This window comes from Balaenoptera musculus, chromosome 13 (genome assembly GCF_009873245.2).
Source record: "Balaenoptera musculus isolate JJ_BM4_2016_0621 chromosome 13, mBalMus1.pri.v3, whole genome shotgun sequence".
Lineage (NCBI taxonomy): Eukaryota > Metazoa > Chordata > Mammalia > Artiodactyla > Balaenopteridae > Balaenoptera > Balaenoptera musculus.
The window spans coordinates 15,834,820-15,856,762 of NC_045797.1; the positions used below are offsets into that span (position 1 = coordinate 15,834,820).

At 41.4% G+C, this 21,943-nt stretch overlaps 1 protein-coding gene across 1 annotated transcript in view; it reads left to right on the forward strand.

Moving 5' to 3' along the window:
* Positions 1-19,973, forward strand: part of SUCLG1 (succinate-CoA ligase GDP/ADP-forming subunit alpha) — a 33,477-nt gene extending 13,504 nt beyond the window's left edge. The window contains exons 3-9 of the mRNA XM_036873337.1: positions 1,272-1,388; positions 3,433-3,645; positions 3,779-3,836; positions 9,700-9,783; positions 12,191-12,342; positions 18,065-18,253; positions 19,721-19,973. Of these exons, the coding sequence (XP_036729232.1) occupies positions 1,272-1,388; positions 3,433-3,645; positions 3,779-3,836; positions 9,700-9,783; positions 12,191-12,342; positions 18,065-18,253; positions 19,721-19,747 (840 nt within the window). The 3' untranslated portion in view covers positions 19,748-19,973. The remainder of the gene's footprint in view (positions 1-1,271; positions 1,389-3,432; positions 3,646-3,778; positions 3,837-9,699; positions 9,784-12,190; positions 12,343-18,064; positions 18,254-19,720) is intronic.
* The last annotated feature ends 1,970 nt before the right edge of the window (positions 19,974-21,943 follow it).

The following is a 21,943-nucleotide window of genomic DNA, read 5'->3' on the forward strand; positions in this document are numbered from 1 at the left end:
TAGCAGTAGAAGGGGTGAGATGTTGTCAGTTACATTCTGAAGCAGGGCAATAAGATTGACTAATGTACCCTGATTTGAGATATAAGAGAAGGAGAGAGATCAAGAATGACTTGAGTAGTTTTGGTCTGAACGTCTGTTAGGAGTGGAGTTCTCATTAATTGAGATGGGGTGAACCATGGAGGGGAGTGATCAGGAGCTCGGCTTTGGGCCCATTAAGTTTGGGATGCCTCCTGGTTCTGCAAGTGGAGATGTCAGGTAGGCAGTTGGCAGTGTGAGCATGGAGTTCAAGGCAAAGGTCTCAGCTAGGTATGTGGTAGGTGTGTGTGTGTGTTTGGGAGAGGTCACCATATGGATGATATTTATTGCCATGGTGAGGGGTGAACTCACCAAGGGCACACATTTAAATGAAAAAGAGAAGTCTAGGAAGAGAAAGAAAGAGAAGAGGAAAAACAGGGAGGAGGAGCCCCAGAAGCTTAGTGAAAAAGAATCTTTCAATCCCTGGAGGTGTTTTTGGTCATCATAGCTGATTGGGGTAGGGAGGAGGGCATTGTACTGGCATCTGCTGAGTAGAGGTAAACATTGTACAAATCACAGGACAGCCTGTCATAGCAGCGCATCAGTGTGTCCAGAATGTCAGTAGTGCCGAGGTTGAGGTGGGAGAGCAAATGGATGGGGACATCCAGGATGCTGTCTGGGCAGCGTTAAGGGCTCCCTTAAGGTTTGGGATCATTAATTTAAAGTGAGACCAGTTAACATGGTTTTATTTTATTTTTCCTCCAGCTACTGTACAGTGGCGCATGTGCAGTCTTAGAGTAGGTGGAGAATTGGATTTAACCAAGATTGTGATTTTGCCAGATGTGCAAGTTGAAGTGAGAGAGAGCCAAGGTGGTTTTGTGATTATAGTGATTGGCTGTGGATTTTAAACTGAGTAGAAGATGGATGTGAGGACATCAGGAGTCGAGGAACAGTGAAAAAGAGGTGTTCTTTCCAGGTAAACACCAGGGGGTTTCTGATCATCAACCAAATTTGAAAACAGAGTGAAAAGAGACCCCCCTCCTTAAAAAAAACAGTTATTTTGGCCCTGCAGAGGCCCGCTTAGCTTCAAGGGTGAAAGCTGTGTTCAATAAGGTGATGAGAATGCTTGGATATGTGTTATGGCTGTTTGCTGGGAAATACATAACCTATTTGTTTTTCTTTTCCAAGTTGCTGAAGATTGCCTTTAGGCTCCCCAGCCTGCCTTTTCTCATTAGTCTTTTGCTTTTTCCCCTCAGGGCACCTTTCATAGCCAGCAGGCACTGGAATATGGCACCAAATTAGTTGGAGGAACCACTCCAGGGAAAGGAGGCAAGACGCATCTGGGCTTACCGGTCTTCAGTACTGTGAAGGAGGTAACTAATGGGACCTGAGTTTGGCAAGAAAAGAAAAGCAGGGGAAGAGCTAGCACACCTTGGTTCAAGATCTTAATTGTGCCCCTTTTGGGAGAGTCCGTTGCTTTTTAAAATTCCAGTAACCTAGAGAAATTTGAATTGCGGTAAAAACCAGTGTGTTCACTTTAGTCAGGTAGGCTCAGGATGTTTTCTCCGCAGCCCGGGTCATCTTTGTCTGTAGGTATACATCAGCCCTTTAGGGAAGAAGTGCTGTGGCTTGGCTTCTGTTTGGCTTATTTTCCTTTCCTTACCGTTTCCTCTTCTGGGGTGTTAGAAGTGCGCGTGTCAGCATCCACCCCCTACCCTAATACTCGCTTCGAGTGGGTGCTTTGCCAGGCACTGTGCCAGGTGCTTCGCATTCATGGCCTCATTCAGGCCGAACCACAAGCCCGAGGGAGGTGCTGTTATCATCCCCATTTTAAAGACGAGGCTGCGCTTACACAGAGCTTTCTGAGTGAGCAGGAGGGACACCTTTCACGCAGCATTATTTGCCAGCACAGGCCCTGTCGTCACAGTCCAGCTGCTGAAAGTATTTGTAGCCTTACGGGGTATGAACCCATGGGATGTATTGATATTTTCCATAAAATACCTACACTTGGTTCCAACCTAGCTTTTTTCCTTTGGTCCCCACTTCTCTGTTATCATCTTGAACATAGTTTTTAAAAACATTGTTTTGAATTATTTTTAACCCCTGGCAAGTCAACATCCTTTGACTTGTTCTTCTGTCACTGTCAAGATACCTCTTTTTATTAGGGGTGCTGTAGAGAAAGCCCCTAAGTTGCTGGGAATGTGGGGAATCATTTGGGGATGATTCTCAAAGACACTGCCTTTTACTTCTGTCCCTTCTAGTTGTACCTGTATGTTCCGTGACTTGGTTTTTGTATCCATTATGAATCCCCTGGCACAGCCTTCTAAAAAGTTTTGATTTACATCTTGGTTAAGTTACATTTTAACATTTATAGGGAGGCAGCCTGCTGTAGCTGAAAAGAACTGACGCTTTGGAATCAGATATACTTATTGTTGAGTCTTGCCTGTGCCACTTCCTAGCTCTGTGACCTTGTGCAAGTTATTTAGTATTTCTTGGCCTCAGCATCTTGATTTGTAGCTGGGGATGCTAAGCATGCAGGGTTGTGGTGAAGCCTTATCCGAGGCCTGTATAGAGTCTCTCTCAGGGCCTCTCACAGAATAGATGCTGCCACTCTTGGAGAGCCAGAGGTCACTGACAGTCTCTGTCTTCAAGGAGCTTGCTTTCAGGAGAAGAGACATGGCCACACGTGGAGGTGGGTAGAAGGCTACATCTGTATTGCTACATGTAGAGAGTATGTAAAGACCACTGAGAGAACCGTGGCCAAACTGATGGTCTTTCAGTGCTTTGCATTGTGAGGGGTGATGTAGAGTAGACGCTAACCTTATCTGACCCATTCTTATTCCGTGGCCATCTATGCATGTGTATTTTAGTTTATTTATAATCAGCATGCATTTAGAGTAAAAATTGACAGCTAGGAAAAAAACCACTTCATTTTGCTGCCTCTTGATATTGTTCATTAAGTTTGATGTATTTTTAAACAGATGCTTGAGAGCTGGGTTCTGGAGCTTGGGGCTCACTAGTCCTTTTCTCCTGGGGAGGTGCAGGGTCTTTGGTACTGAATAGGTGGTAAGTGCCTTGTAGAACAACAGAAATAAACATGGCCCAGGAATGAGGGGACACAGATGCAAATCAGGCAGTGCTTGCAGGTGTACTGACATGCTGTCACCTGAGGGAATGGGAGGTCACAGAAGCTTTCAATTCAGAAGGGTGTCCCAAGGGGGCAGAAAGGAGGCCGTGCTTACTCTGCTCTTTTCTGACAGCAAAGTGAACTTGTTAATGGGAAGAATGAAGACATCCGATGTCTCCTGGTGATGTCCTTTCCTGACCCCAAGACATCATTAAAATCATGGTATTGAATTTCTTTTACAACGTTTCTGACTTAACCAATAATAAAGTGCCTCGTGGTTAATGTTTCAGGCCAAAGAACAGACCGGAGCAACAGCGTCTGTCATTTATGTCCCTCCTCCTTTTGCTGCTGCTGCCATTAATGAAGCTATCGAGGCGGAAGTGTCCTTGGTCGTGTGCATCACTGAAGGTATCCCACAGCAGGACATGGTGCGGGTCAAGCACAAACTGCTGCGCCAGGAAAAGACCAGGCTGATTGGGCCAAACTGCCCAGGAGTCATCAATGTGAGTGTACAAAACAAAAATAAGCCCTCTGAAGGCTAACTAGCTTTGAATCAGTCCAAGTATATTTGTGTGTATGACCTAGGGGTTACAATTTTTTTTCACTTTTCTGAAACTATGAATTACTTTCCTTCAGCCTGGAGAATGCAAAATTGGCATCATGCCTGGCCATATTCACAAGAAAGGAAGAATTGGTGAGTATATATTTCTTATAGCTTAAAAACATAATTCCTTGCCCTAAGCTCAAAACTCACAAAGAGAATTTGACTCTGCAAATCAAATTCATTTTAATTAATTCAACTATAAGAGAATTTACCAGGGAAGTTTTATAGTGAATTGATTCTATGTCCTGAATTGATGTTTGAGAAACACTAATTCTCTAGAATCAGTGAAGATGTTTTGGGGTTTTTTTTAAAGATTCTTTTACTGCTCAGCACACTATGGATTCTTCTATGTGTTTGCATGGATCAATAGTTAAGTTTATTTTATCGCTAAGTAATATTTTATTGAATACCACAATTTGTCCATTCTCCCATTGACAAACGTTTCTGTTGTTTTCAGGTTTGATTCATTATGAATAAGGTTAAGGTGAACTTTTGTGTACAGGTCTTCTTGGGGGTATTTCTCTTGGGTTAAATGCCTACGAATGTAATTGCTAAGTCATAGAGTCAAAGTATGTTCAACTTTTTAAGAAGTTGCCAAATAGTTCTGTAAAGTGACTGTGCATTCTTCACTCCCACCCTCGCTGTATGAATGTTCCAGTCATTCCACATCTTCACAGACATTTAGTATTGTTGGTCTATAATTCTAGCCATTCTACTGGGAGTAAAATGATGTCTCATTATGGTTTTGAGTTTCCCCCATGACTAATGATGTCATGTCCTTATTGGCCATTTATAAATCTTCTGTTGTGAATTATCTGTTCAAGTTTTTTACACATTATTTTTTATTGGGTAGTCTTTTTTATATAATTTTTATATAATTGTTGATTATAGGGGGTTCTGTAAATATTCTGACTATAAGTTCTTTGTTAGGTATACGTACTGTGAATATTTTTATTGTTAGTCTTTCTGTTTTCTGTCAGAATTACTTTGCCTCAGTGGATATTATAGGCTTCCTCAAAATGTTTTGGGAAAATTGTACTGCTGCTTGTTTAGTTCCTCAAGGAAATAACCAAATTAACGTTTCAGAGTTAGCCCATTATGGCTGTTTTTAGACTCTTCACACCTAACTCTCACTAAGCTATACTGTTTCTCCACCATAATAGAGTTTACAGTACTTTATCTATAAACCGTGACTGTAAATACTAAGTAAGAATAGTTAAACATAGTCAGTAAATGTCAGTTGTGTAGTTTACAGGACTGGGTTAAAGGTCATGATTTTTCTTTATTACTAGTGGCTCTTAGAGCTGTCAGCCCTGCTGCCAGTAGAGAACTTACCAAGTTCTCCTATGAGGGAGGATACAGGGAGTTCCACAGGCCACCTGATTTCTAGTCGGGGCCTGATCCACATAGGCACTGATGCTTTTGCACATATTTGAATACTCTTTACTCTTCAGTCTGCTTTGAATGGCTACTACTGTAGACTTAGGTGAGCATGGAATAAGGTGTGCCCTGTACTGCGTTGCCTTTCTGATCACTACCCTGCTTTCTAAGGTGCCCGTAAACCTCAAAAACAAGTAAGAAAAGTTCAGGGAAGTCCTTTAGACCTTGGTTCTCCAGATGGCCATAGCACATTGAAGAGGAAGTCCTCTGGGAGACTACCTTTAATTCAGACGATTTAGAAAAAAATTCACCTAAAAGAAAATATTTGACACTACAAGATTTTCAAGGAGATGAAGGAGAAAAGATGATTTTTTGTACTAACTATTCCTATTTTGATACTAGTACTAATGTTCTCAGAAGCCTCATTGACTTCCAATCCTTCAGCTAACAGTTTAGGGAAAGGAAGGATTTTTCAGTTCCTTGGGTATTTCTGAATGGGACATAATGTAATATGATAGCAGTACAATAGTATAGTGGCTTTCTAGTTTGTGTTAATGATAGCTAATGAAACTGTATAACAGCTAATTGAATGTTATTGAAGAAAGAGATTGGATTCCAAATTGATATTTAACGATACAATATTTTTTTCACTTATGTTAGACTTTTTTTTACTCTCAACCATGTTACATACTTGACTTCTACATCCTTTTTAAAAATTTTATTTTAATTAAACTTTTTATATTCAGATAATTGTAAATTCACATGTAATTGTAAGAAATAATACAGACAGATTTCTGTGTACCCTTTATCCAGTGTCCCCCAATGATAACATCTTGCAAAACTATAATGCAATGTCACATCTAGTATATTGATATTGATACAGACATAAAGAATTTTTCCATCACTACAGGGATCCCTCATCTTGCCCTTTTATAGCTACACCCACTTCCCTCCTACTCCCACTCCCTTCTTAATCCTTGGAAACTAATAATCCTCCATTTCTAAAATTTTTAAATTTCAGAATGCTATATAAATAGTATCATGTAGTATGTAGCCTTTTGGGATTGGCTGTTTACACTGGGTACAATTCTCTGGAGATTCACCAGATTGTTGTGTCAGTAGTTCATTCCTTTTTATTCCTGAGTAGTATTCCAGGGTACAAATGTGCCATAGTGTGCTTAACCATTCATCTGTTGAAAGATATTGGGATTGTTTCCAGTTTGGGACTGTTACAAGTAAGGCTGCTATAAACATTTGTGTACTTGTTTTTATATAACCCAAGTCTTCATTTCTTTGGGATGAATGCCCAGGAGGGCAGTTGCTAGGTTGGATGATAGTTGCATGTTTTTTAAGAAATTGCCAAATTGTTATCCATTTTACATTTCCATCACCAATGTATGTGTGATCCAGTTTTTCTGCATCCTTGCCAGCATTTGTAGTGTCACTATTTTTTATGTTAGCCATTCTGATAAGTGTACAGTGGTATCTCATTGTAATAGTTTTAACTTACATTCCCCTAATGGCTAATGATATTGAACGTCTTTTCAGGTGCTTGTCCGTCATCTGTATATCTTCTTCAGTGAAGTGTTTCTTCATGTTTTTTTGTCCATGGTCTAATTGGGTTGTTTGCTTTTTTACTGTTGAGTTTTGAGAGTTCTTTATATATTCTAGATACTAGTACTTTGTTGGATATGTGGCTTACAAATATTTTCTCCCACTCTGTAGCTTGTGTTTTCACGCTCTTAACAGGATCTTTCAGAGAGCAAGAGTTTTTCATTTTGATGAAGTCTAACTTACTAATTTTTTTCTCCTGTGAAGTATGCTTTGGACCAATAAGTCTTTGCCTAGCCTTACATACCTTTCTTTTTCCTGAAAGTTTTGTAGTTTTACATTTAAATCCCATGATCCAATTTCAGTTAATTTTTCTAGGTGTGAGACGTAGATCAAAGTTCTTTTTCATCTACTTGTGTTCAGTTGCTTCAGCACCATTTATTGAAAAGATCATCTTTCTTCCATTGAGTTGCTTTTGCATTTTTGTCAGAAAAACAGTTGGCATATTTGTGTTGGTCTGTTTCTGGGTTTCACCAGTACCACACAATCTTGATACTATAGCTAAGTGACAAGTCTTGAAATTTTAGGTCGATCGCTTCCTTGCACTTTATTCTTTTTAAAATTATTTTACTTCTTCTAGTTCCTTTACTTCATATAATTTTAAAGATGATCTTGTCTCTATCTACAGAAACTCTTGCTGGGATTTTGATGGGAATTGTGTTAAATCTCTATGTCAATCTGGGGTGAATAGACATGTTGACTATTCCAATCCATGAACGCAGTATATTTTCATTTATTTAGATTGTCTTTGATTTCTTTCACAAGCATTTTGTAGTTTTTAGCATATAAGTCCTGTATATGTTTTGTTAGATTTACACCTAAATATTTCTTTTTTTTAAGAAAGCAATTGTAAATTTTATTGTATTTTAATTTTGGTGTCCATGTGCTCATGGCTAATGTATAGAAATACAATTGATTTTTGTTTATCTTGTATCTTGCAATGTTGCTGTAATCTAATGGGTTTTCTTGGTAGATTCCTTAGCATTTTCTTTGTAGACAATCATGTTATCTACAAATAGGGACAGTTTTATTTCTTCCTTTTAGGACACTCAAGAGAAAGTCTTTTTATCTATGTCCATGTTTTGCTTATTGCTGTGTTCTTCCTTCTTGGTATCATTTCCCTTCTTTTTAGAGAACTTCCATTAGCCATTCTTTTATGATGGAACTGTTGGTGACAGATTATTTACTTTTCCCTCATCTGAGAATGTCTTTATTTCCCCTTCATCCCTAAAGGATAATTTCACTGGGTATAGGATTTAAGGTTGACAGTTCTTTTAGCACTTAAAAAATGTTGTTCCACTTCTTGCTTCCATGGGTTTTGATGAGAAAGCTGATGTCATTTGAGTTGTTTTTCCTGTTTAGGTAAGGTGTTATTTTTCTCTTGCTGCTTTCAAGATTTTTTTTTTGTCTTTGGTTTTCTGAAGTTTATTTATTAGGAGTTTTGGTGGGAATCTCTTTGGATTTATCCTCTTTGTGGTTTGTTCACCATTGTGTCACTGCTTGAGTCTCGAGGTCCCTAGTGACTCTGCCTTCTCTCCATCTTTCAGAGATTTCTTATATTTGTTTTAGATATGACGTCCAGGGTTTTTACTTGTACTTAGCAGGAAGAATACAGGAAAATACTTCTGCTTTTTGGAAGCAGAAGTATCCTTATGATAGATATTTTTAAGTGATAGTCTCTTTTACTATATATACTTTAAGGATGGCAGGAGTAATTTACCCTAAAAACATTGCTTTCATTACCTTAAATGTATGCAGTTTGCATTTATATAAATCATATATCACTTATATAATGAGATGAAAGCCCCTTAAAAGAATGACAAAATGACAAAATCCTAGTGCTACTATTCACTATTATACTGATCCGTTAAAAGACTAGAATAAATAAAAGTTGTGCTGCCCAGTAATCTAGGGTGTTGCCGGAACAAGAACATAATTCTATCATAAGAACCAATTAATCAATCATAATTCTATTCATAAGAGTCAGGAGTGGAAAGGAGACTAGGTAATTCACACAAAGATATACAATTAAGTTACTGATTGTACTTTATTTAAAAGCTAAATGCACCAAATGCATACGTGCATAGGCATGACCTACCTAACCTTCTCAGTTATGAAAGGTCCCACAGAGGAGGGACTGTGTTAAGGAGAGAGGGTGTAGATAGAAAGAAAGCTCTAAGAATAGGGAAAAACTGACAGATGAGACAGATGGGGGTTGGTGTTAGTGGTTGTCATTTGTCGTGGAATAGGATCCAGTTAGTGAATGGTCTTAAAACTCTTGGAATTAGATTTTGTTTCAGAGGGTGGTGGTTCTCCACTGATGTTCAGTATTGACCCATTTGGTACGTATTTACTGAGCTCCTTCTGCGCCTGAACTGTGCTTGATGCTGGGAACGCAGGTGCGGGGAAAACAGTCTTGTTTACTGACCCCCTGGAGGTTCCAGTCCAGCAAGAAGGACAGTCACTGCAGGATCTCCAACAGCACTGGCCGTCTCTTACCGAACCAGCGTAGGAGAACAGGGCTCTGTCTTGAGGAATCTGTGTGGTCAGGAGACAGCCAGCCTAACTATGAATTTATTTTCCTAAATCAGGGTTATTAGCCAAAGATTAATACTTGAAACTTATGCCTTCTTTTTTTTCTTTATGGACCTTTTTATAGATTTATTGTTCCATTTTACTGCATGTCTGCAGTCATTTTACGTGGAAGACTTTAGGTCTCTCTTAACTGCTTTTATGGTCATAAAACAACCCTAACTAATAACACACTTTCTTCTCTATCTAACTTTTAAAACCTCCCTGCTATAATTTAGGCCTTTTCTTCTTATTTCATGACCTGACGTTATCGTTTATTTGGATGACAAATTGTGAAATGGGTTTTATATATACCTGTGTTTGTAATTTATTTTACTGTATGATAGTCGTATGAACACACTCTAATATTATTGAATTCTCTTTCTTTAAGGTATCGTGTCCAGATCTGGCACCCTGACTTATGAAGCGGTTCACCAAACAACACAAGTTGGATTGGGGCAGTCTTTGTGCATTGGTGAGAGATTTTTTGCTAAACTCATTTTATTGGAGTTCAGTGTCTTCACTGAATAAGTATAATGATAATTATTGATTTGATTATTTGTGAGAGATTTTGATGCCACTTTATTAAAAAGATGTTGTGATCTTGAGTTTAATTTGCTTATACGTGAAGCTGACTGTTATATTTTCAAGATTCATGGTCTGGGATTTGACTTCCGAGTTTCAGAACAAACATCCTGGGACGTGTGTCTCCTGGAGAGCCTTAGGCCTTGAAAACAGCTGTTACTTAGCTTTCTGGGAAGAAATGGTCCTTCAAAATAGGACTTTCATTACTGTAATTAGCATTTTGTTATCATTACCAGCTGTCACTCAGTGCTTCACAGTTACTGAATTCTTTGCCAATCATTATCTCACTCTTAAGGCAACCCTCTGAGGCACCGCTGAGCTGGCACGTAGTCCTGTGGTAGCGTTATTGGTGGAGGAGGGTTGAGCTCCCTGGAACCTCTCTCTTTGCCACATCATACTGCCTCCCACTTACAAATATAAAAAAGATTTTACATTTTGAAATAATCTTGGTATTTGTTGCCAAAAGCCAGGCAAATATCTCATTTTATAAATATTCCTTCAAACTTTTAGACTATCTTTTAGAGGCTTTTCAAAGGCAGCATTTTATGATAAAAATTTATAAAATATAACCCTGTAGTATTTTTATTAAGACTCAAATTCGTAAAATCACTATTAAACATTAATTGAGCTTTTCTATGCGCAGAAGCACAATCTATGACACAAGATAACTTAGCGTGATGGAAAATAAGAAAAGATTTTGAAATAGAGTTGGCAATTCTGTCTTCTGTAGCCTCTGTTTTTAATTTGTAAACGAAGAGTAATAATTGCCATGTCACAGAGAGTTTGGAGGGATTAGGAAATGGCGGGCCCGACGTGTGCTAAGGCACAGTACGTGACACGTGGCTGGCACTCAGTGGATGCCGCTTCTCTTCCTCAGTTTCATTCTTTTTTTTTTTTTTTTTAATTATTATTATTTTTTTAATGCTATTCTTGTCTGCTTACATTCTTTTTATTTATGTATGTATGTATGTATGTATGGCTGTGTTGGGTCTTCGTTTCTGTGCGAGGGCTTTCTCTAGTTGTGGAAAGCGGGGTCCACTCTTCATCGCGGTGCGCGGGCCTCTCACTATCGCGGCCTCTCGTTGCCGAGCACAGGCTCCAGATGCGCAGGCTCAGTAATTGTGGCTCACGGGCCGAGTTGCTCCGCGGCATGTGGGATCTTCCCAGACCAGGGCTCGAACCCGCGTCCCCTGCATTGGCAGGCAGATTCTCAACCACTGCGCCACCAGGGAAGCCCCTCAGTTTCATTCTTGAGTGGTGTGTTGAAGAGTAGGAAGCCAGTCCTGCTTGTTTATTTATTATAAAATACATTTTTATAACTTAAAAATTTATAAGTGTCAGCCAGTCTGTAGGGAACATTGCCTTGAGTCCTATCCAAGTACTTGTGCTAAAAAGCCATGTGCTTATAGTGGAGCCCCTGTGTGTGGTCTCTGTCATCTCCCACTCTGGGTCAGAGGTTAGAGGGGTCAAAACACCCCCCCTCCCCTCACTGGGACTTGCGTCTTAACTTGCAAGTGGTTCCTCTGCAATGTCCCTCATCAAATAGTTACTTTGTGCAAAGAAATTGGTTAAATGTTTAATCAGAGAAGATATTCTCACAAATACACATTTTCTTAAAATGTTCATTTTTTTTTTACTGTAGAAGAAATACAAATGTGCAATATTTATTTCCAATGTGGTATTAAGTCTCCAATATGGTAATAAGGTTTGCGGTTCATGTGAAAATAACAAATCACAACGAACTACCACAGTGAAGGTAATGTTAACACGCAGACACACACAGACAGACACACACCCAGATTAGCTAATCCAGATAATTTTTAATTTCAGAATTTATTGTCTATTATACACAAGGTACTGATAATGAACTACTCACCAGAAGTCAACAAAGTTAAAAGTTATAACGTAGAAAACAGTAATTCATATCCCTGAAAAAGCTAATGTGTTTTCAGAAGTAAAGTTCTCCTAATTAGGGAAACTGTATAGAATGCTCATTTTTAAAGAACTATCTAGAAATAATTTTGTGGGAGGGACGAGTCTTGATAAGGAGTTAAAAAGAGGGCTGTTTTTGTGACTAACAGGAACCCACCACCGTTTAGCATTCATGTGATATTATAAGCAGAAATAAATGTAGCATTTTGTGATTTTTAAATGTTAAATGCAAGAGTGATGACACATTTAAAAATATTGGTAAGAAGGGGGTAGGCAAAATAAGAAATCAGGTAAAACAGCATTTGCTGACCTAAATTATATGATTCATCCAATTTTCAGCTGGTAATATTCTTTGACTTTCCCAGGCATTGGAGGTGATCCTTTCAATGGAACAGATTTTACTGACTGCCTTGAAATCTTTCTGAATGATCCAGCCACAGAAGGCATCATATTGATTGGCGAAATTGGTGGTAATGCAGAAGAAAATGCTGCAGAATATTTGAGGCAGCATAATTCAGTAAGTTTGGGTTTGGAAAAATATAGCTCTTTGCCCTTGAATAATATCACCCGTTTGTTTTAGAAGTTATTGTGTTTTTTTCAAAGATAAATTTTTTAAGCAAACGTGAAAGATAAAGTTAAACCTTGTTGAGCTGCACCTGGAGTACTGGCCACTCAGGGAACTTGGGACACTTTCTGGGTTGATTCTCCTCCCCGTTTCCCCTGGTGCCTGTTCTCTGCTTCTCGAATGAATCCTCCCCCGAGGCATCTCCTCACACTTTGTGGTAGGTCAGTTGGCCTCCTGCTGAAGGGAGAACTTCCAGGCCATCAGCCCGAAAGCTCTCATTTGACCTGCGTATTTCCATTTTCACCTGTCATTGGTGTCCTTTCTCCTGATCTCGGGATGTGTGTTCTTTCTCTGTCAAGGCTGACCTTCTAAAGATCCTGTCCTTTATACCCTTTTCCAGGAGCTTGCCTCCCTCTAGCTTCAGTCTTTCCTTGTAGAGTAGCACTTCGCTTCAAAGGTCAAGTAGAAAAGCTTTATTAACTATGTCCTCTGAAGGCTTTCCTTGTTGCCTCTCCCTTCGAATTAAAAAGAATAGTGTGGCGTTGTATCACAATTTCACTTAAGGGAATTAAGCTCTGTTCCTGAGGTGAAGGAGGGTGGTGGGAAGAGAGAGAGAGAGGACACAGTAACGACGGAAGCAGCCTGGTGCCTGCCAGCCCCCAGTCAGTGAATGTGTGCTCTGGACCACTGCGGCAAAGACCTGGGGAGAGCATTCGAATGGTTTCCAGGATGTCCCTGACACTGACGAATGAGTGAAGATGCATCTTCAGGAGGCCGGGCGGGAGGGTGGGAGATAACTGGTGTCTATGCTTGTGAAAGAGATTGAGAGTGAATGCATCAAAATTAAATGCCGCTGAAAAATAATGAGTAACGGAGAGTTAAAGGAACAGATAATATCGCCTGCAGGGTAGTATATACAGAATGATGCACATGTAATTGAAGGAATTTTCAAGGGCTATTTTGAGTCTACTTGGTTTTCTTCTGTGGTAATTTTAAAAGTTCGCCTCACTCTCTGGATCTCTTACTTTTCCTTTTTTTTTCCCTTTTTATTCACTCCCTGATCCTCAGCAGTTTGGCTTCTGTCTGCCGCTTAGAAACTGTGTGACCTTGGGCATGTTCCTTAACTTCACTGTGCCTCAGTTTCCTCACTGGCAAAATAGGGATACAGTAGTGCCTCCCTCCCAGCATCCTTGTAGGACTCTATGTTACGGCTCAGTAACATAGAGGAGAGCTGCCCTGGGCACGTGGTAAGCACTCTGAGTAAGCAGCTGTTCGCTGCTGCTACTGCTGCTGTCGGATCTGCTGTCCACGCTGGCGTTGCCCTCGCAGAAGTCACCAGGGCCTCCATTCATTCTCCTGGCTCTTCTCATCTTTATCCTTCCCCAGATAGTGCCTATTCCCTAAGTGCAAAGGGTCGTTGCATATAATCAGCATCACACTTCATGCAGTTCCCAAGGCAGAAACCTCAGAACCATCTTTTTTTTTTTTTTTAATAAATTTATTTATTTTATTTTGTTTTTGGCTACATTGGGTCTTCGTTGCTGTGCGCGGGCTTTCTCTAGCTGTGGCGAGCGGGGGCTACTCTTCTTTGCGGTGCGCAGGCTTCTCATTGTGGTGGCTTCTCTTGTTGGGAACACGGGCTCTAGGCACTCAGGCTTCAGTAGTTGTGGCACGTGGGCTCACTAGTTGTGGCTCACGGGCTCTAGAGCGCAGGCTCAGTAGTTGTGGTGCCTGGGCTTAGTTGCTCCGCGGCACGTGGGATCTTCTCAGACCAAGGCTCGAACCCGTGTCTACTGCATTGGCAGGTGGATTCTTAACCACTGCGCCACCAGGGAAACCCCAGAGCCATCTTTTATTTCTCTCTCAGCTCTTGCTTCCACTCAGTTGCTGAGATCTGTCTCTGAGATCTCAGCAGTGTGTGGAGATTGAGAGCATCGTCACCTGTAATTAGTCCCTCTGCTCTGGTGCAGGCTCTCATCTTATCTCAACTGGACTACTTCAGTAATTTTTGTCCTGATATCTCTGCTCCTCTTTTCCTCCACCTCCCCTCCCCCCGCCCTCCCCCCACCAGCCTGCTTATTGCCATCCACGTAGGACAAAGGGCAGACTTAGCGTGGTATTCCAGCCCCTCACACACCACCCTGGCCCTCCTTTTCAGATCCGTGTCCCATCTGATGTGCCGGTTGTTTTCATCCTCACTTGCCTTTGCTTGTTCCTTCTGCAGGGCGTGCTCAGTTAACACCTGACTGTCACTCTAGACTGTATTATGGAGAGCAGGGAGCTGGTATACTTGGTGCCCAGCACAGTCCTCTGGCACATTAAGAACCAGTAAATGGCAAATAGTGAAAGAATAAATTGTTAGGAGACTGGAGTAAAATGTTATTGGAGTCTCGAGTTCAGAAAGGTTGTGAAGTTTAAGTAAAAACTGACTTCTTTTTTTTTTTTTTTTTTTTTAATTTTTAAAAAAATTTTTTTTTTAAATGCTATTCTTGTCTGCTTACATTCTTTTTATTTATGTATGTATGTATGTATGTATGTATGGCTTTGTTGGGTCTTCGTTTCTGTGCGAGGGCTTTCTCTATAGTTGTGGCAAGCGGGGGCCACTCTTCATTGCGGTGCGGGGGCCACTCTTCATCGCGGTGCGGGGGCCACTCTTCATCGCGGTGCGCGGGCCTCTCACTATCGCGGCCCCTCTCGTTGCCGAGCACAGGCTCCATATGCGCAGGCTCAGTAATTGTGGCTCACGGGCCTAGTCGCTCCGCGGCATGTGGGATCTTCCCAGACCAGGGCCCGAACCCGCGTCCCCTGCATTGGCAGGCAGATTCCCAACCACTGCGCCACCAGGGAAGCCCCCTGACTTCTTTTTACAAAAAAAAAATTTAGGGTATATGACATTATAGTCGTCCCTTGGTGTCCACATGGGATTGGTTCCAGTACCCCTGCGGAAATCCATGGATACTCAAGTGCCTTATATAAAATGGCATAGTATTTGCATATAACCTACGTACATCCTCTCATATACTTTATCTCTAGATTACTTATAATAACTAATAGAGTGTAAATGCTTTGCTAATAGTTGCTAGCGTGGCAGGTTTAAGTTTTACTTTTTGGAACTTTCTGGAATCTTTTTCCCACAAACATTTTCTACTCTCTGATGCAGACCCTGTGGATATGGAGGGCCAACTGTACACTATAATTTAAAAACATATATAGAGTACATGAATCCCTTGAGTAGCTTAGAACTTAGTGGGAAAAACTAAGCTTTACATTTTGTTTCATTTGGCACATGTATTCCTATTCCTGGTTGGTCTTATGGAACTAAGTTTTATTGAGGACCTACTGTGTACGAGATTCTAGGTTGAACATTTCAGGTGACATATTCAGCGCTTAGCACAGTAACTGACACAGAGCGAACACTCAGTAATGTCGCCTCCTGCTACAACTACTATTATTATCATCATTATGATGGCAGTAATTATTTGCAGGAGTGGTGTTGTTTAATCTTGACCCTCGGATTAGATGTTTTTGTCCTTTTATGAGTAAGGAAACTGGCAGCTTGCCGATGGCAGGCACACAGCAAACCAACCAGGGCTGAGGTTCCTACCCAGGTCTTCCTGACTTCTCCATTACACTGTGAGGGGTCAGGAGTCAGGTCGCAGGGCTCAAGAACAAGAGTCCACAGTCCTGGGCATCTGCTCGGACTCTAGTCATGCCATCCTAACTTGTCTTCCTGTTTTTAGGCTTTCACACTTCTCATTTCTGTATCCTGTTCTCAGACTACACTTTTTCATAGTCTTTTCAATTCTATTTTTCGCTCCTTAAAAAATCTCAAGTGACTCTTCTTTGTCAATAGGACAGAGTGTACATTTGTGTGACATTCTAGGTTCATCCTAATCTTGTTTCTTTCTAGTGTAATATTCCCACCATTTGAGTACAGGGACAGAGGGATCCAGTGGAAACTGGTGCCACTCAAATACCAGATGCTCACATCCTTTGCAGAGCCTACAAGTGGATAAATAAATGACTTACAGAGTCTTTTCGTCTTAATTCTTTACTATGGTAGATGCTGGACATACAGAAATAAGTGAAAACGTAGTCCCGGCGTTCAGAGATTCATAGTTTAGGAGGGGAGCGCGTGGGGAATAAGCTACAGCCAGTGTGCTGTGGGTAACCGTAGAAACGTGTCAGAGGCACCGCGGAGTCTCTGAACAGAAGATGAGCAGCTAACCAGCACTTACGGAGAGAGCGGGAGGGGGAGTCGGAAAGGTTAGGGGGGAAGAAGAGGCTTGAGCCAGCTCTTAAAAATTAAGTCAGAATTTGCCAGGTATCCAGGGAGGATGGAGAACTTTCTCAGCAGAGAGAGGCCCAGAGGCAGAGCCGTCTGGCATTCCTGGAGGGAAAGAGCAGGGAGGAGTGGTGGGAGCAGGGCTGGAGTAAGCGCGTCAGACACGCGGAGCCTGGCATGCTGGTGCCTTCACGTGAGTCAGCGCAGCCCAAGCGAACTGTGCCAGTGACCTTGCACTGCCATGCACTTGCACTTTAAAAAAAGCCAGTTTCTTTTAAGAATGTCCTTAATGAAGCAGTAAGAATTATTAATTTTATTAAGTCTCGACCCTGGCGTCAGTATTTTGTGATGAAATGGGAAGTAAAGTACTTTCCCAGTTGAGTTGTGAGCTGAACTAGCTGCTTTTTTCATGAAACACCAGTTTTATTTGAAAGAATGTCTGGCAGGCAGACTGGTTATTCAGACCTGGGTATTTCTTTGGCGGATCTTTTCTCAAAAATGAACAAAGCAATCCTGCTGTATCGAGGAAAACAACTCCCGGTATTTGTTGACAGTGATAAAGTTTGAACTTGCAAATGTATATTTTTGGAAAACTTGTTTCTGCCACCATGAACTTCACCCTACTAAAGACTTTTCTAATGAGATTGGCGGTGATACTGAAGAGTGATTTGATGATGTTGAATGATGAAATGTATCAGTAGTTGGAAGATCTACATAACTCAGTGAACCTATATTTTCCTTCTGACCAATGAATGTTACAAAATCATTGTAGGTAGAAGATCCAGAATGATGAATGGATTTTGAAGTAACAAAGGACTATGGTTTCAGGTTACCATTTGAAGAGGTTTGTATAGTGCCAAAGAATATCCTCAGTTATCTGACAGATATTAAAATACTTCTCCCTTTTCCAAGTACATATGTGTGTGAGGCCAGATTTTCTCTTGTACTTCAGCCAAACTAACATATTTGCAGTAGATTTAATGCAAAAGCATTAAGACAGAGTTATGTTGAAATAAAACAACCTGATCTGTGTCTTAATTCGTTATCACAAATCACATAACTTATGTATTTTCAAGTGTGCTTTTTTGTTTTTCAAACAAAAGAGTCACATATGTATTTGTAAAACAGCTTGTGCGGATGAAGTTGAAGTTTAATATCTTAAACAGGTAATAGTTTTGTTTCAGGATTGTTTTTTTGAGTTTGTAGGAAGAGTCAAGTCATCGCAAAGGCAAATGCAGTGGTTTCAGTCATAGCTCAATATTTGTGTTGTTTTCTTATTGAAGATGAGTGAAGGGCCCCAGCCGCTTGCCATTTTCTGGCAGAGTCATGAGTCGGAGGTCCAGTTTTGATCAACTTCTTCATCAGAGTGTTTAAAATCCCATTTTCCAGGGTCCCAAGGCCAAGCCTGTGGTGTCCTTCATTGCTGGTTTAACTGCTCCTCCCGGCAGAAGAATGGGTCACGCAGGGGCGATTATTGCTGGAGGAAAAGGTGGAGCTAAAGAGAAGATCGCAGCCCTGCAGAGTGCCGGAGTTGTGGTCAGCATGTCCCCTGCACAGCTGGGAACCACCATCTACAAGGTGAGCTGGAGCGGTGGCCTGAGTGCTCGGAAGTTACTGGCCTGAAAGTGGGAGGCCACACAGGGTGCCTGGAAACCATGGTGTTCTCTTCTGGGTCTCTTCTGCTTCTTTCTTTCCGGTGTGCAGCTTAACAGTCTCTAGCAACTCCACCTTTTAGTCCTAATGTTCTAATCGGGCATTACAAGGAATAATGTTCTGATTCAAAAACTTTATTCTTCAAACATCTAGATTTGCTCTTTTGTGGGTAGTAAGGTATGATATACAAAAAAGCGTTTCAAGTCCATAAGCATCCTGAATTCCATTTTGGGGGTTGTGCAGAGAATTGCCTTGTGTTTTGTTTTTTTCCATCGAGGGCCTTTAGGATATAGCTATGCTAACTCCATAGGTTTTTTCCCAGGGAGAGAGGTTGAAGACCGACTAAGAAGAAATGAAAACTGGGAGTCAGGATGGAGGGAGCTCTAAAGAGGCTGGGGGTTTTCAGTTTTTAGTTGGTGTCTTCCATAATCTCTTTGCAACGATTTTTGGCCTATCTCTTTGAGTGATCATTTAAGGCTCTCTCTCTCTCTTTCTCTCTCTCTTTCTTTACTTTTTTGATGATTATAGACTTTACAAAAAAACCCCACAAAAACCAAAACTGTGCACATGCTGAATATAGGCCCCGATTGTCTTCCCAGGAGGGAACAATGTTTCGGCATAATCTTCTTTGGCATTGTCTTAGGGATAATAAAATGAACTCCTTGTTTTATTGACTTCTTGCATGATTGTGTCTTGTGGAATATGACACAGTGTACCATAGTGTTTAAAAGAAATCTGGGTGGTTAGGGAGTGTGTGAAGAATTTTATTTAAAGGAGGGGAAGGAAGGGAAAAAGCAAATAAATGCTTGAATTCACATCAGAGACATGTGTTACCATTTTATTCCAGTAGGTGGCAGCAGGCACCTACACATTTTGCTGCATTCTAATTGTGACAATCTAGAGAAATGTGATTTTCAGTATTGTTTCCTTTTCATATATTTCTGAGGTTCTTGACATTTGGTTTAAATCTGAACTGAATCTGTGTTCAGTTTTATTCTCTGAGAAACTAAACAAATCCATTGCCTTATTAAAAGGGCTGGTGTGTGTCACGTATAGCGTTAAAGGTTTGGATAAGCACAATCAGGTTTGTCAGCTCCTAATGATAACACTGCCATAGAAAACAAGCATAATTCAAAGCCTCAGCCCCCACGTGTAGGAGACAAAGTTGAAGCTCCGCATCTAGCTTAGTGAAATGCAGACTGACACACGCTCATTTGAAAGCTGTCATTTTGTGTTCTATCACCTCATCCTGGTACATCTTATTTCTATAATTTTTGGTTGCTCAAAGGATCCTAAAGATAAGAGGTTTTAGAATCATTTTGACCGTGAATGTAATTTGGACTTTTAATCTTTTTATCCCCTCTCTCTTCTCCCTCTCTTCTGTTCCTGAAGGAGTTTGAAAAGAGGAAGATGCTATGAAAGAAGCACAAACGAAATGTTCTCTAAACCTATGGACAAATCACTGTAGCAATGTGAGCCGGCGGCCGTTTGCTTCTGTCATCCACTGACTGTCCACCCGCGCACCTGTTGCTGGTCTTGCAGCCCAACGGGAAGCCAAAGCGAGGTTTAGAGTGTCCTACACTGAGACGTTTTAACCTCACTGAATAACAGAGACAGCCAATAAATCTACCACTTGATTTGAAAATGGCTTTGGAGGCTTTTTATTGTTACACCGTGGAGCTGGGGGGAGTGGGAGAAATGGAGAGGTGTGTGTGTGTGTGTGTGTGTGTGTGTGCACGAGTGTGTGTGTGTGCATGAGCATGCGTGCACATGCGTGTGCACATATGTGTGTTTCAATGGGCTCTGTAGGGGACATTGTAACTAAAACTTTGGAGAGAATAGGTGTAAACATTTCAGTTTGGCTTTTATCAGAGAGTGATTTTACATCTCTTTGAATTACATTTTTCTCATGTGTACATATAATCGTCCCCATCTTGTAGGATAGTTTTGAGGATTAGAGATAAATATATTAAGTCCCTGGCACGTGATAAGGCAACCTAATTGTTGTCAGTGCCACCATTATCATCATCATCACCATTACTAGGATTTAGGCAGGAACTAATCCATGTTTCAGTTTTTGCATAATTTGGAAATGGAAGGTCTTCAATGATGCTTTGTTTTTCTGTGGTTCTGCGGAGGGCTCTCCCCTTCCCCACTCAGAGCCTCCATTTCTTTGAGGTTTAAGACATTCACTGCAAGAAAGCAGGAGAACTATTATCCATCCTTTTGTTTAAAAGGGAGCTTGTTAACAGGAAACAATTCCAGTGGAGAGACAAAATATTCTCACATTGTGTAACTGCCCTGGAAGAAACAAGAGCTTCAAAAAATATTAGGAGAAGCACCTCAAGAAGGCTGTTTGGGGAGCCCTTCCTGGGGAAGGGAGATGAGTAGGTACCTGAGGGCTGGGGAGGTACCAGCCATGCAAAAAGGAGGACTCACACCCAGGCAAAGGCAGGGAGCCAGGAAGAGCTCGTTTTGAGGAGGTGCCTGGGGACAGTGACCCTGGGAGGGGCTGGAGGAGGTCTTGGGGGGCTGGGGAAACAGGTGTCTTGGGAGCTCCCATAACCATGCACCGGCTGCTGAGGCACAAAGAGCAGGTGTCGAGAGATGTATTCACAGCCCAAGGATTCTGCCTGGGCCGAGGGCCACGTCATGATCGGCTTTGGGTCAAGCAGACTTTAGTTCCTGCTCATAGCTGTTTCCTTGTCTTGAAAGTGGGGATCATGACCCCCATCCCACAGGGTACCTGGGTAGAATATACATTATGCATGTGTGACAGTGGACTCGGCCAGGGCTTGGTGTCACCCCGTAAACTCTTGAGCTTGCCTCCTGCTTGCGCTCAGGGTGACCCAGCTGACATGATGGCCGAGGAGGAAGGCACTTCCGGTCTCTCTGGTTGGCACCTCCAACCCAAGTTTCCTCCAGGGCAAACATCCTTCTTTTGTCTAACAGGCTTTGTGACAGGGACACAATCCAGATGAGGGGCAGGTGACCTTAACAGATCCTTTTGAGGGTCCACCCCTGATTCCAGGCTGCTCCAGGCCTGGCTCAGCCCCCAGTTCTGTCCCCTAAACACCCATCCCAAGACAACCCCTCCCTCCTCACACCTCTGGTCATAACTAGGAAGCTCAGCGCCCTCTTGATTCTTTCTCCCACTTGCCATCTTCCCTTTCCCATCCCCTTTCATCTTCCCTCCCCCATCTTCCCTCTCCACCCCTCCCAGCATCTTGAGAAGCCACTCTCTCATCTCACTTCTCTCCCCTCCTGCTGCCTCTGGTCTGAGCAGCTCAAACATATCTGAGCAGGATATTCAGTTCTGGTTTTTCTGATTTCATTTTTACAAATGAAAGGTGAAAGTTCAACTCATGACCCCAGTGCATTTTAAAAGCTTTTATTACAGAAACTCTCAAACATTTACAAAATGGTTATGATATTATAAGAAACTCCCATGTACCCATCACCCAGCTTTGATAATTATCAACATTTTGCTCTCATTGTATGATCTGTACCTCCACCCATTCCCCCCAGTGTTTTTGTTGTGATAGTTATTTTGTCGAGGTAAAATTTATATACGCTGAAATGCATGTCTTAACTGTGCATATTTGACAAATGGAT